We start from the raw sequence: 14,034 nt of genomic DNA, 5'->3' as shown, positions 1-14,034 counted from the left end.
CTCATGCAACATCTTTGCGACGGACACTTCACACATGCAAACTATGTCAGTGGAGAAATGTCTTAAAGAGAATGGATGGATGGATATTAATGTTGGGCTGCGTGAAATGATTCATCAAACTTTGGTTGTGCTATGATACAGGCTACAGCACAATATATATACAAAAGCAATGCACACAGTTTAATCGAAGTTGCAGTCGCTTTAATCATGCTGTTGCAGACGATTGACATTGTTATAAAATTTGTCCAACCAAACATCAAATACTTAAAAAAGAAACTAAAAAAGACATTAGTATTTCACAATATGATACAGTTGAGGGTTCAATTGTTTTACTGCATTGTTGTTTGCCTTCAGTGTATGTCTCTTGGCATGAACCCCATTTGTGTCTCACATACATCCGATAGTGAGCATCCTGATGATGATGTCGATCAGTGTCGCTGCATGACGCCATCCTCCTGAGCTCACCAGAGCGGAAGCTGAGGAGAACACTGCGCCACTCTCATTTCGGGGAACCAATAAGTTGCAAATATTCCCTTCGCAGCAGGATGAGCACACCTGACAATGAATGTGTTTTAGTTATTAGAGTGATACTGTAGCTAAAACTTTAATTATCCACATACCCGACAGTGATTATCGGTGACTTCAGCACAGCCTATGAACAGGCATTCCTGTGCAGTTACACAACGCTTGGTCACAGAGATGCTTTCTCCATTTTGATCCATCATGTGGGCAACGTAACAGTATTTGGTATCTGGAAGACACATAATGTCACAGTTGCGCGTGCCTACACTCTCAGAGTGGATCTATAATATATCTACTACCTATAAATAATATTGATTCTTTTAAAAACTTGTAATCATATTCAAAGTTACCTTTAGGACAGTATACATCAGGTGCCCAACGATTACACTCATAGTTATCTGTGGCGTCTTGACACGTGAAGCACTTGAATCCTCGAGAATGAGGTGTCGCTGTGGAGGCCAGACATACTTCACTAAGACATTTGGATAATGCTACGCCCCCAATTTCATGAAAACAAGATGGAGAATTTGTGGGTTATTTTTATGGTTATTTATTCCATTTCTGAGCATATTTTAGCGTATTTGGACTCCAGAAAAAAAAACTGTCAACAATGTCAGTTGAGACTGTAATATAAGAAGCAGCACTATGATTTTGTTGTGAACTAGTCGTGGATTGAATATGGGAAGAAACCTTGAGGGAAGGGCATTGTCCCACACTTTAAAACCATCTGCCTTATGGTGCACGCTCCTACTTGAAGGGTATAGGTGAATGATGTCCTTCATGGTGAAATCACGCATCTGGACCATTTGCAGCCAATCTGCAATGCTGCTCATCATCAATAGGATGTGGGCCGCTGATGACCAGGGCTCCATCACTGATGTTGAATATCTTCATGCACTTAAATATGTAGTCAAGTCTGCCCTGAGTAAGAGGAGAAAAAAAAAACATCCTTGGCTGTTTGTCTGCTTAAAACCTAAATTATCTATTTTAGTAGTACAGATAGCCTTTATATGTAAACATTAAAAAAAACAGCTTGAACTCTCAACACGCTTTTCAAATTTGATCTTCATGTGCACCTTTGGGGCATTAGTGCTTTGAGTCACTGAGATGTTATTGAAATGGTTACATTGACCTATATGTATGACCTAGTTTCACTATTGAATTAAGATCAGTATTTGGCTGCCAGGATGGCCGAGTGGTCTAAGGCGCCGCGTTCCGGACCCAGTCTCCCCAGGAGGCCTGGGTTCGAATCTCGAATTTCCCCATTGTGGGACTAATAAAGGCCTTATTATTATTATTATTATTATTTGTTGAAGACCAGCCTTTCAGGTGTCTTTGATTGTGTTGTTGCTTACCTCCTCAGGCGATGATCTGGCTTGATGCGTTGTAAATCCTTGTTGTTGTTTGGTTAGTTTTTTTTTTTTGCATTATACATGCCCCAATAAAACATTATACACAACTGTTGTACAACACATTATGGATGACCATGCAGTTAAATCAGGACAGTGAAGGAATCAGTCGTGACAGTTGTTTGTACAACTGTAACACTTGAGTTCTCAAGAGCAAACTTAAGTACAACTGAATTAATTAGGAATAAGAGAGCCATTTTCCTCAATGTACTCCTGCTACTGTATAGGACATAACATGACATGCTTAAGATTTAGTAGTTCAACTTTAAGATATCTCACAGATGCCAGGTCTTGCCAGGAGTGTAAATCTGATTTGAGGAGAGGGCAATATACCAGGGGTTAGGTATTACATGACTTTGACATCCAGGCCTCAGTTAGGCAAAAAAGGGCTAGAAAGAATCTGCAGGGGCGGATAAATGATTGTGTCGCCCTGGTAACGGAGGCTGATATTTGCAGATTGTGAGTGCAAAAATGTTGTTCAGCATCAAATCATAACACACGGTGTAACGTGTACAAATTTACTATACATGTTCAATTCTTTCTTCATAAATGACACTGATGTGCTTATTGGCAATATGTAAATGACATACCCATACTGTGCCATACTGCCTATTTCATAGTCAAATGGAATATGAGACTCACGTGTGCTTTTGATCATGCTTTGTAAATACTTGAATCACCTCCTTAACTACTGGATATAGACGATTAACAGATGCCTTATCTGCATACAGCCAATCTTAGCTGCACATCAATAATTAAAAACACTATTTATAGGGCTGCTGTTGAAAACAGCAAATCCTTTTGTTGCATACAATTAACACTTCCACTGCAACGCCATGCCTCATACCGTCAATACTGACTGTCAAGACCGCGCAATACATTTTATTCACTCATTATTAAAATGCAATGTATTTGCCAAGTCTAAAGTAATTTTTGCACACAATTTCTCATAAATGTGCATTTAGTTTTTTTAATGCATAAAAATTCACTGAAACATTCATGCTTTAAAGGCTACTTACCAGGCTTTTTTTGTTGGGGAGACGTCAGAAGAGCCACTGGACTCTTGTCAGACGGAAAGTGCAGTGCGGCTCACTTGAAAATGAATGAAGAATGACGTCGCTGACGTCATTGCAACTTTGGTGAAAGTGGGAAATCGGACTGACCGGACCTTCGACATTGGAAAGTGCACCAGAACGTTAATAAAACGTGATTTGTAGCGACTGCGTAAAGGTACGCCGTGCATTAAGTTATTTGATGAAATGAGATTGTTTACTGGAGATTAAAACATGTTGTGAGGAACCAGAAGAACAATTTACAGGAATCAGGCATCTTTGTTGTTTACATTCGCCAGTTGGAGGCTTTGAGGTCAGAACTGGGACAATCCGAGTGGGATTTGATGGTCCAATTTCCCACTTTCTTCGAATGCAGCATTAATGTTTACTTCCGGTAACGAGTTGCGTGCGCATCTATCGCCATATTGAAACCAAATTCTCATCCTTGGCGTTCACACTGTTTTTGTTATTTAACTCATTTTCATACTACGTTGGGGATATAATTTCCAAACAATGACTGACCAAGATGTACAGTTACCAACCTCGCAAAGTAGCAGTTCACCGCCACCACCTAAAAGCCGCGCAAACTCCCCCGCCGACGCCGCTACCGACGAGCAAACGCCGACCAACAAAGACAGTCCAGCTGCCCGGGCTGGGCAGTTATCTGCGGCTGAAGGAGCCGCGGTGGAAAACGGCCAGGCTCCAGTACAAATGACGCTTGACATTTCAAGTTTTAGGAAGCCAGGCGAGAAAACATTTACGCAACGCTCCCGTCTTTTTGTTTCGAATCTGCCGCCGGATATACCCGAGGAGGAATTCGTCAATTTGTTCGCTAGATATGGAAATACAGCGGAAGTATTTATTAATAGAGAGCGAGGATTTGGATTTATTCGTTTGGTATGTATATAGTTCTTGAATCAATCCACAATCGCGTTTAGCTCATCAATTTGGCTAATTCACAGGTGTTTAGCTTGTTTTCGTATATTCATGGCACAGGTGTCAAACTCGAGGCCCGGTGGGCTGATTCGACCCCCAGTTTATCTGAATCATGCGCGTCAACTTCATGTTTCTCGTTGCTAATATACCCAAATTACAAATTGTCTTGAATTCAAATGTATTGAGATATTGTAAGCATTTTTACTTGTGGCCCATTTAAAATTAATAGAAGCCAAAGAGGTGATGGATGGATTGATGAAAAGTAGTGTAACTTTTTTTGTGGCTATATGAGGTTTCCATTTATACAGTTTAGACAGTTTTTATGGGTTCAGAGTCCTAATGGCACCACAAAGAAAACCATACACAATATCTACAGTGTGGTTCACGCCAAAAATTTGTTTGACATACCTTACATAACGCATGTGTCAAATTGAAGTGCCAAGGTCTTGCCAGCCCTCCATTCGTCCCACTAATAATGTTAATAATAATTCGTAATTATACTAATGCAAAGTGAGTTTGTCTTTAGCATTTACAAATACAATACAATTTATGCTTTCCTTTTCAATTAAATTCTGAATTTTGCACAGCCCTACTCTCCATGCAGGTTTGCTGTGCAAATAAAAACAACAACTGACTGTCCATTCAGTTTCACCATGACTGATTAAAATGAGTACAATTGAAAACTGATCCAAATGTCTACCATTTGGCTGGTGAGGATTACTTGTCTGTCTAGTTTAACAATTATGATCTGTCAGGATGGCCGAGTGGTCTAAGGCGCAGCGTTCAGGACCCAGTCTCCCCAGGAGGCCTGGGTTCGAATCTCGAATTTCCCCATTGTGGGACTAATAAAGGGAATGTTATTATTATTATTATGATTATTATTTCTAAACTTTAGAATCCTTTGCTTTTGGTGTAAATTGTAAATGTTGGCTCAGTTTGAATTTAAAATTAAACAAACATAACATGCCAGGTGTTCATTTTTTTTTACATTATATAATCAAAATGTTTCCCTTGATGTAAGAAGTCTGTTCACGGTTTCGTTTTTGTCTTCCAGGAGAGTCGTACACTGGCAGAGATTGCCAAAGCTGAGCTAGATGGGACAGTATTGAATAATCGACCAATCAGGATCCACTTTGCTGCGCATGGTGCTGCACTCACTGTGCGCAACCTTTTGCCTGTTGTCACCAATGAGCTTTTGGAACAGGTAATGGAGACAAGAGTTTTAGAATAGCTCATTTTTCCCTTTTGTGCAAGAGTGATGGTGTGCCACTCACCTCGTGCTTCCAGGCCTTTTCACAATTCGGCCCGGTGGAACGGTGTATCGTTGTGACAGATGACCGTGGGCGGCCCACTGGCAAAGGTTTTGTGGAATTTGCAAGCAAAGCCGCCGCTCGAAAAGCCCTGGAACGCTGCACGGAGGGCGCGTTGCTGCTCACAGCGTACGTTTTTTTTTTTTCTATTGTACAATTATTCTGACTCTGCAATACAAGCTATTCAAAATTTGCAAAACCAAGCAGCCATTTCTGTTGGGGTGCGTATAAGTATGGGCAATATTAGAATCTTTGTTGTTGCACAGTGTAGGATAGAAGATCAAACATTTTTATGCCCCTCTCTTTAGCACACCCTGCCCAGCCATTGTAGAGCCCACAGAGCATTTTGATGATGAGGAAGGATTGCCTGAAAAGATGTTATCGACAACTCCAAAGTACCTCAAGTGAGTCAAAGGATGAGTAAAGATATATGTTTTTAATTAATCAAAATACTTGAGCATTTGCTTGTCTTTCATCAGGGAACGAGCGCAAACACCGCATTTTGCCCAGCCGGGTACATTTGAGTTTGAATACTCATCTCGCTGGAAAGCTCTTGACGAGTTGGTGAAACAGCAGCGAGAACAAGTGGACAAGAGTATAAAAGAGGCCAAAGAGAAGCTCGAAGCTGAACTGGAGTCGGCGAAACATGAACATCAGCTCATGTTGATGAGGCATGGTAGGATCTATTTGGACTGCTTCTGCTACCGTATTTTCAGGACTTTTTTCCACTACTTTTTTCCTGCGCTTTTTAACCATGCGGCTTCTCATGTGACGTAGATTATTTATGAATTTTTACTGACGAGCTTGAAACGTCCATAGATTTATCCAGTCTTGTCACGCCTGATCGATGAAATTACCCAATTACCCAACACGTCAGCAGTGGGCTGATGAAACTGTTAGAGTCAGCCATTAGCGGTTGGAGTGTGCACGAGTGAGGGAGGGATGGGTTGCGGCATTGCGGTAGCGCGAGTAGGAGTGAACATAGTTTATATTACATAGTAATAATAATAATAATGTATCCAATGTATGTAGTGCTTTTCTAGACAACAGGATGCTTAAAGAGCTAAAATAAACGAAATATTGAGTTGAGTTTAATGAGCATAGGGAACGAGTGCCTTAAAAACGCCATTCTGCAGTGCGACCCCCGTCTCTTTTGCTTGTTTGGGGACCAACTCCCACCAAAGCTTTCTGGCCTTGGTGCAACATCCCCTGCGTCTCCCAAACATGAAGCTAACGGCTCTCCAAAGACTGCACTGCTACAGACCTATGTGCACTGCTACCTTGATGAAGGCAAATTGGCTTCCTGTGACAAGAGTGACTGAGATAGGTTCCAAGACGCCACTTTGTAACTAGCTGCGTTCAGCGTTGTTTTGAGCAAAAAAAAAAACTCTAGAGTTTAGGGTTAGTAAATGTTTTTTTTTAAATCCAACCGCGTGACTTAATTTCTTTTACAAATATCCCATGTTATAACGTGGAGACCAGCAGCTAATTAATATGAAGCGACCGATATATGTAAGAATGTGTTTTTTTGGCTGAATTTAGCTGTTGCGGCTTAATCTGGTGCCTTTTGTAGTCCGTAAATTACGGACTACGGAAATTACTGCAAGTGCAATTCGGTTATTAGAGTGCTCTCACTTGTTGCAACTCCTTCTTAACATTACATCGTGTCCAGATCTAATGAGACGTCAAGAGGAGCTGAGACGACTGGAGGAGCTTCGCAACCAGGAGCTTCACAGACGAAAACAGATAGAGTTGAGGTATGTTTTCCTCACTTACATCATGACAGCACAAGAGGCAATACGCTAGTTCAAGGGTGTCAAATCATAGTTATGATGCCCTGAGAGGGCAACACTGAATGCTTGAAATATCTCAACATTATTAATACAGTACAATACATTTTTATTTATATGGCGCTTTCACAATAGCTGCAGCTGTAACAAAGCGCTTTACAATATATTAAAAGTGAAGACCATGTGGAATTTTGGATTTAGCAGGAAACATGACCTGTGGTCTAGTTCCTTTTAGGCGCGTTTCCATTCCAAGTTCCAGAACGGCCTATAGCCCCCGGGTTGGGTGGATGCCTCAAGAGTGAAACGTCACTGATTAAATGTGCATCTGCGGCATCTCACTCGCTCACTCACTGTCGACAGAAAGGAACGGTCGATCGCTGGAGGTGCTGCTTAAAAAGTAGATCTTGGGTCAGAAAAGGTTGGGCACACCTGCTGTAACTTGTGTGTGTTAACAAAGGCTCGCGTCCAGACACGACTGTGCCTATGTCAGAAACGGAATCTGGCATCAGCCACGTGCTTTACTGTTGTCTTCACCACCATGCCGCCATGAAAGGCAGGTTTGCGCTGCATTAAATATTTTTGGTGAAATGTGCCTTTACTTTCCGATTCTGTCGCTCACACCAGTTAGCCATGACACTGCACAGCCCACAGTTCTACTGTTTAGATCACAAATTACCCAGTTTATCACTACTTTGCATGTTCGTCACAGTTAGGCCGACGAACAGCAGGAGCGCAAGGTAGTTTAGAGAGAAAACCAAAGCAACAAGTGAATAAATAAATGGTGCATTGACTATAAAATAATTGTCGACTATTATGACCATTGACAAGTTGTGACAAATTGTCTCATCTTGGCAGCCCTACTTGACGGCCCTTAAGAGGAAAGTGGATGCATGACCTGCATTCTAGAACCAATTGGGAAGAGATTCTGAGGAACAATTTCAGTGTAAGCGCACGACCCCAAAAAAGTGTAACGGAAAAGCTACCACACAGGGTGGAGCCAGGCTGTTTTTGGGTAGGACTGGAACAATACAAAAGGGGCTTTTGTTTCCCATGTTACCTTCCTGGGTTGTACGGTGTCATGCTGCTGTGATGTCACTATTTAGACACTCCAGATGTTCTTTCCTTGACATGCGCGTCTCTGCAGGCATGAGGAGGAGAGAAGACGGCGAGAGGAAGAAATGATGAGAACTCACCGGGAGCAGGAAGAGCTGAGGCGTCAACCAGATACGTTTAAACCTGCCTACCAGGACAACGTAAGTGCAACAGTGTCATGCTGTCAAACACACAATTGCTTACACTTAATTTGCAACAGCACTGAATAAAAATCACATTTTTAGTTAAAAGCCAAACAAATTAGATTTGTATTTGTGCGTCACAAGATAACATAGGGATCTTATTAAAAAAATACTCGTATTTGAAGCACGTTACCCTCAATTTTGACATGAATTATAAATCGTTGTTTCTATGGTGATGTTTGTATGTAATGAAGTCTTCATCATCTTAGACATGTCATTTTCTACCTGTATTATCATACCTCTAGAAAAGAAATGACTGCATACCCACATATGTCAGCCAAGAGGACGGCCTATGAAGTTCAAAGTAAATTTACATGATAAATATTTATATGATATGATAATATTAGTCTCACGAGGTGGAAATTGGTATTGTTTCACCAGCAATTGTTGATATGAGACATTGAAAAATGCACACAAGATACACAAGATATTTATACAAGAATTAAATTTCACAAGTTACAAAGTGAAGTTTTGTCCATGCTTAAGCATTCTTATCCACTCTGTCAACAATGTTATTTGTTTGTTTGCAAAATAGAGGGCTGAGTTTAAATTTTGACTTTTAAGCTCTGATAAATTTAATTTGATACTTTCTAACAGAATTGCTGAAGGCTAATTCATCCAGAGATGCAGATATCCAGTATTTGATCATGGAACGCTGAAATCTCATATACTTTGATTCAGGCTGCAACATGTGTACCTCATTACAAGGTTGATGCAATAAATACATGGCGGTGACTAATATTGGAGCCATAATTGCGTTTATAAAGTAATGTTTATGTTGTGCAGCTGAACACTATACATGATTCTTTTGATCATATTACAGAATGTACTGCAATATTTATTCCACAGTCATGTTCTTGACAACTTAAAAAAATATGGAAATATGCACAAATTGTTAAGAAAGTGACTTTGTATAGGTTAGCAGTTCTTTATATATTGTAGAACTGTCTTTCATTTACTGCAATTATGGCTTTGGCAAATCTTTGTGATAGAGATTATGATGTGTAATGTACAAAATCAGGTTCCATCGGTTTTGTTGGAATAGAGCTCCATCATAAAACACTGCATTGGTAGCAGTGAAGGCCATCATTCAAGAGAGGTCAACTCAGTCGCTTTCACATACAGAACAAGAAAAATATAATGACTTAACAAATGTCAAGTTGTTGTCAAGACTTGTTAGCCGATGAAAGTCTAGATAATTAATAGTCGTTCAGTCTTACAACTGCGTTTTCGGCAGCGGCTGTTCCATTGTGATGTTATGAGCAATGGATTTGCATATGGTAAACAATGTAAAAGTGTCGCTGCAGATGATTATTCATGCTACAGGCTGCAATGACTGAACATGTTCATGTATGCAGTAGCTGTGTGTGAGTGTGTGTCTAAAAGATAAAGTGACCAACTTATTTTGCCTGTTTGTATTCATGCCAAAACCAATTGCTCTAATATCGAATGTGATGATCGCTAACCAGTTCATGAGATAACTAGAAAATGTTCCATTGTTGTCAGCTCCAGTACGTATGTCTTGAATGTAATGTGTGAGTGTTGCGTCATTGGCTATCCTGTGCAAATCTGCACCGAAGCAGGGTTGTTGATATGAAAGTTGTTCTTCACTTTTTTCAGAGGGAACAGGAAATGAGAGTGGCTGATCTGGGCCCTCGTGGAGCCATTAATATGGCAGGTATGACCATATTTGTGTCAACCGCAAGTCAATACAAGAACAAGTGGAAGAGGACTTCCTCTGTTTTCTATCAATCTCATTTGTTTTGCATTACAAGTGGCTCCTTCTCCCCTTCCCAAAAAATAAATTTTAAATATGTATATTTCTCTTTGGGAGCCCCTTGAGATGCAACACAAAGGAGAAAAAAACAGTATTATCCATGGCAACATCAACGCTGTACTAACAGAATACATTAGTTGGGTCAAAGTGACCTCTTCTGGCTCTGAGCTCTCATCCTCCATATTTGATGACCAGTGACCAAGAATTTCAGCACTGCTGTCATTTGCCTTTTACAAGTTTTAAGTAAACTTACAGCTGAACCTGGAAAGTATTCACAGTGCTTCACTTTTTCCACAGTTTGTTGCTGACTTATCCCAAGATGTATTGCATTGTTTTGGGGGGAAGGTTGGGAAAAAAGGGTTGAAAGGGTTTGAAAGAAATCACATGCACACAAGTATTCAGAGCTTCTGTCAGGGATCCCAAAATTGAGCTCAAGGTCCTCGTGTTGCCACTGATCATCTTTGAGGTGTTTCTACATCTAAATTGGAGTTCACTGATGATTGACAGACGTGTTTCATTCAGGGCCGATACCGATTGTGAGTAGTCAAGTAAACCAATGACAATATCTAACTGAAAATCAAATTAAATAGTTCCCTGGAGTTAATGCAGTTTTAAGTTGATTTGGCCATCAGTTTTTCATCAGATGCCGATATTTGTCAAAATGGCAAATATGGGTCTTATACCGAGAGACCACCTGTGGTGAATTCAGTAGATTTGTACATGCTCTTGAGAGACACATACTTGTCTATTTAAGATCCCAGAGTTGAACTTGACAGTGCATGACAGAGGTCAAACCATCAATGAGACAGGATTGTCTGGCGGCACAGATCTTGGAAAGGTTATGGAAGAAAAAGTGGCCTCCAAAATCCATAAATAGAAGAAATTTGGAACCACCAGGATTCTTCCACGGGCAGCGTTGTCCATATGAAAGTTGTTCTTTTGATTGAGCGATTTGGGGAGAATATTTTGACCGAAAGGCTATGCGTCACACTCCAGCATTTTCCTGGAAAGAGAAGCTTCCAGAAGGGCAACCATCTCTGCAGTAACCCGGTAGAATGGTCAGACAGAAACCGCTCTGTCGTAAAAGGCAGCCTTCCTGAAGTTTTCCGAAAGCAACCTAAAAGATACTCAGACAATGAGAGACAATATTCTCTCTTTCATCCGACATCAAGTTTGGAGGAAATTGGGTACCACATGGCAATGGTACCAACATGCGGTCAACTGAGAGGCAAGTCTGGATCAATGCAAAGCAGAATGCTGACATCTCACCCTGCTCCAAAAGCCCCTTAACCTCAGACCGGGGGAAACAGTTCCTCCTTTATCCGAATTTACAAGACAAGCTATCAACTGACAAGTTTAGGACAACTCTGTGAATGTCTTCTAGTGTCCCAGCAAGAGCTCAGACTCGAATCCGATTGAGCAGCTCTGAAGATCGCTGAAAAGGTGTTGCTTCCCATCCTGATAGAGCTTGGCATCATTTTCAAAAACACTAAAGTGCTGCCAAAAAGTGCTTCAACTAAGGATTGAGCAAAGGTTGTGAATCCTCATGTACATGTGATTTCTTGAGTTTTTTATTTGAAATACTTTTGGTGAAATTTCACTTCATTTTCATTATGGGGTGTTTTGACTTGAATGTGAGAGAATAACTATTTTATTCAAATTTAGTGTGAGGCAAAAAATGCTAGTAGTAACTTTGTAAATGGAGGATGAGAGGCCAGAGACCTGTTTGTGTCAGTCTCATGATCCCCAATGCCAAATTTCATATTTGCATGTACTCCAACTGCAGTAGCTAGACACACAAACCACATGCTTGTGCATGAGTATCAAAAACGCTTTCCTTTTATCCCCTTACACAGCAAAACTACAGCATCAAAAGCATTTTTTTTTTTTACATAATTTTTTGTGTCACACCCATTCTGTTTGTTTTCTAGTACAGTACAGTCCAAGAGAAGTGAGTCTCCTTCCCTCTCTTATCCAATTTGCTTGTGTCTTCCTGGTTGAGTCATTTAACTGCTGCACAGTTAGTTCTCTGAATCCTAAACTGTTCGTAGGAGTGACTCTGCAAGAGTGAATAGTTTGTGTCAAAGCATGTCTGGATGGATGATTTTGGATTACAAAAATGTAGTTGTAGAGTAGCTGTCTCTCAATAATTATCAGTTGCGATTTAACATGGTAGGAAACAGACATGTCAGTATGCAACACTATTTGTGAAGTTCTGCAAGGGTTTATATTTTCAAACGATCACTTCTACAACATTCCTAAGACATCACAATGTCCAATCCCTGGTGAGCTGTCTTTAAACCAGGCCCATGTGCTACCTCGTGTAGTCCTTGGGGGCAATCTTGCGCCCATGGGCGCTCTTGGCGACCTCTGCCTGAAAAGCGAATCCAAAATTCTTTGTCCTTCTTTAAGATAAATTCAATATAAATCTTTCGATGACTTCCACAAAAAAAGCATAAATGCTCGTTTACCAGCTAGTAACTGATGAAGCTTGTGAGTTGGTCGAATGGTTACCAGCTAAATGTGTCTCAAAGGGAACATGACTTGACATCTGATGACCAAGCCTTGCTCCTTTGTTTTGTGTGTAGATGGCTTTAACCAGGCCCCAGCAGGGCCCAGCTCGAACCAGGGTCAAATGTTGAACGCGGGTGGAAGGGGCAATGGCATCATCCCAGAGGGAACTGCAAACATGAGCTCACTGCTGATGCCTGAAAATGGCAACATGGTAACGTATTTGGCCACCATTCTGCTTTAAGTGCCAGCACCTTATGGGGAGGGGACTTACGGCAACGGCCAACTTTTTGATAAATGTAGACTGCACTCATGTTGACTAATGAATCATTGAAAATGTTTGCTGATTAAAACAACAAAAAACTACAGCAAGCTAACACTTTCTCTCTCTGGCTCTCTTCCACTGCTCTCTCAATCCTCCAATCTGTTATTTCTGTGGCTCACTTGGATCAAAACAACTCTTGACACATTGCACTAATAATATGGTGCTTGGCCTTTCGTGGATATTGGACTTGCCTCTCACACACACACATGCTGGCAAACCAACATATCCAATCCTGCTGTGATGCAATAGCGAGGCGACCGATATCCTCTGAGTGGCTTGCTGTCGGGACGAGCGGAGGTGGAGTCACCAAAGCAGCAGCAGCAGCCGCCGCCGCCAACACAGTGCCCTCCTGGTGGTCCGTCACCTATGTATGGAACAGGGAGTCCTGTCGATGGCATGTTTGACGGGCCCAATAACAAGCGCCTGCGCTATTGACCACATACTGCTTTCACAGTGACTTCTTTACCTCACGACTCCATGAAATCTGAATGCGTGATGGTCCACTTCTTGATCGTTACTATTTTTGTTTCAGTCACTCCTTTGCTTTGTGAAAATAAAGCTTTTGGACCTTGGCCAAGTCACATACTATGTTTTTACATCTTGTGTTTCTACGATGAAACTTTTTATTTCTCCAGTGTTTTTGTACAGGATGCATTTTTTTCTGTTGTTCAAAAAAAAAAAGAATAAAAAAATATACCAAAATTCCAAGTGGGTTTTCATTTTCAAATCTAAACTATTAAGTTAAAAAGTCTCTTTGTACTTGTTTTGTTCACCTTTGACCAGTAGACGTCAGTCGCACTGAATGAGGACCTGCCTGTTTTGTGCACGTCTAAAACCAGGTCGATCAAAATGGCTAAACCGGACTGCCATTCAGGGATGAAAGGGAAGTTGGATGAATTAGCAGTTTAAGCTGCAGTGATCGAATACACATGTCCCATAACTACAACATCCTGGTCAAAACTACTATGTACTGTGTAGGATAAGTTAACTTGACTTATTTAGCTAGATTAGAGCCAAGGCACACCAAGGACCTCTATTCAACGTGATTTAGATGTCTCCCTCCTCTAACAAACTTGATTCAAATGATCACGAGTGTTATCAGGCTTC

General features: G+C 40.9%; 2 protein-coding genes across 2 annotated transcripts; one reads left to right on the top strand and one right to left on the bottom strand.

Annotated features, from left to right (window-relative positions):
• Window positions 1-107: 107 nt before the first annotated feature.
• Window positions 108-3,994, bottom strand: LOC148340689 (ly6/PLAUR domain-containing protein 6-like). The gene is made up of 6 exons (XM_088290867.1): window positions 3,526-3,994; window positions 2,951-3,099; window positions 1,274-1,443; window positions 873-971; window positions 621-751; window positions 108-555 (listed from the first exon to the last, which is right to left on the bottom strand). Exons 3-6 carry the CDS (start codon window positions 1,392-1,394, stop codon window positions 388-390), a joined length of 519 nt encoding a protein of 172 aa, XP_088146993.1. The 5' UTR covers window positions 1,395-1,443; window positions 2,951-3,099; window positions 3,526-3,994; the 3' UTR covers window positions 108-387.
• LOC148340688 (paraspeckle component 1-like) lies at window positions 3,367-13,635 on the top strand. The gene is made up of 10 exons (XM_088290866.1): window positions 3,367-3,880; window positions 4,974-5,123; window positions 5,207-5,358; window positions 5,538-5,633; window positions 5,709-5,905; window positions 6,902-6,986; window positions 8,164-8,272; window positions 9,935-9,992; window positions 12,680-12,816; window positions 13,177-13,635. Exons 1-10 carry the CDS (start codon window positions 3,497-3,499, stop codon window positions 13,360-13,362), a joined length of 1,554 nt encoding a protein of 517 aa, XP_088146992.1. The 5' UTR covers window positions 3,367-3,496; the 3' UTR covers window positions 13,363-13,635.
• The last annotated feature ends 399 nt before the right edge of the window (window positions 13,636-14,034 follow it).

This window comes from Idiotropiscis lumnitzeri, chromosome 3 (genome assembly GCF_059441095.1).
Source record: "Idiotropiscis lumnitzeri isolate Australia: NSW breed Sydney's pygmy pipehorse chromosome 3, RoL_Ilum_1.0, whole genome shotgun sequence".
Taxonomy (NCBI): Eukaryota; Metazoa; Chordata; class Actinopteri; order Syngnathiformes; family Syngnathidae; genus Idiotropiscis; species Idiotropiscis lumnitzeri.
Note: the sequence above shows the minus strand (reverse complement) of the source record. Positions and strands in the feature narration are given on the sequence as shown.

Excerpts from the sequence above, each read along its gene's own strand:
- LOC148340688 (XM_088290866.1), top strand. The coding sequence starts at position 3,497 with ATGACTGACCAAGATGTACAGTTACCAACCTCGCAAAGTAGCAGTTCA. Across the intron at positions 3,881-4,973 it reads GATTTGGATTTATTCGTTTG|GAGAGTCGTACACTGGCAGA; the intron begins GTATGTATATAG and ends TTTGTCTTCCAG. Across the intron at positions 9,993-12,679 it reads TGGAGCCATTAATATGGCAG|ATGGCTTTAACCAGGCCCCA; the intron begins GTATGACCATAT and ends TTTTGTGTGTAG.
- LOC148340689 (XM_088290867.1), bottom strand. The coding sequence starts at position 1,394 with ATGGAGCCCTGGTCATCAGCGGCCCACATCCTATTGATGATGAGCAGC. Across the intron at positions 972-1,273 it reads CATTCACCTATACCCTTCAA|CGACACCTCATTCTCGAGGA; the intron begins GTAGGAGCGTGC and ends TGGCCTCCACAG. Across the intron at positions 752-872 it reads TGATGTATACTGTCCTAAAG|ATACCAAATACTGTTACGTT; the intron begins GTAACTTTGAAT and ends TGTGTCTTCCAG.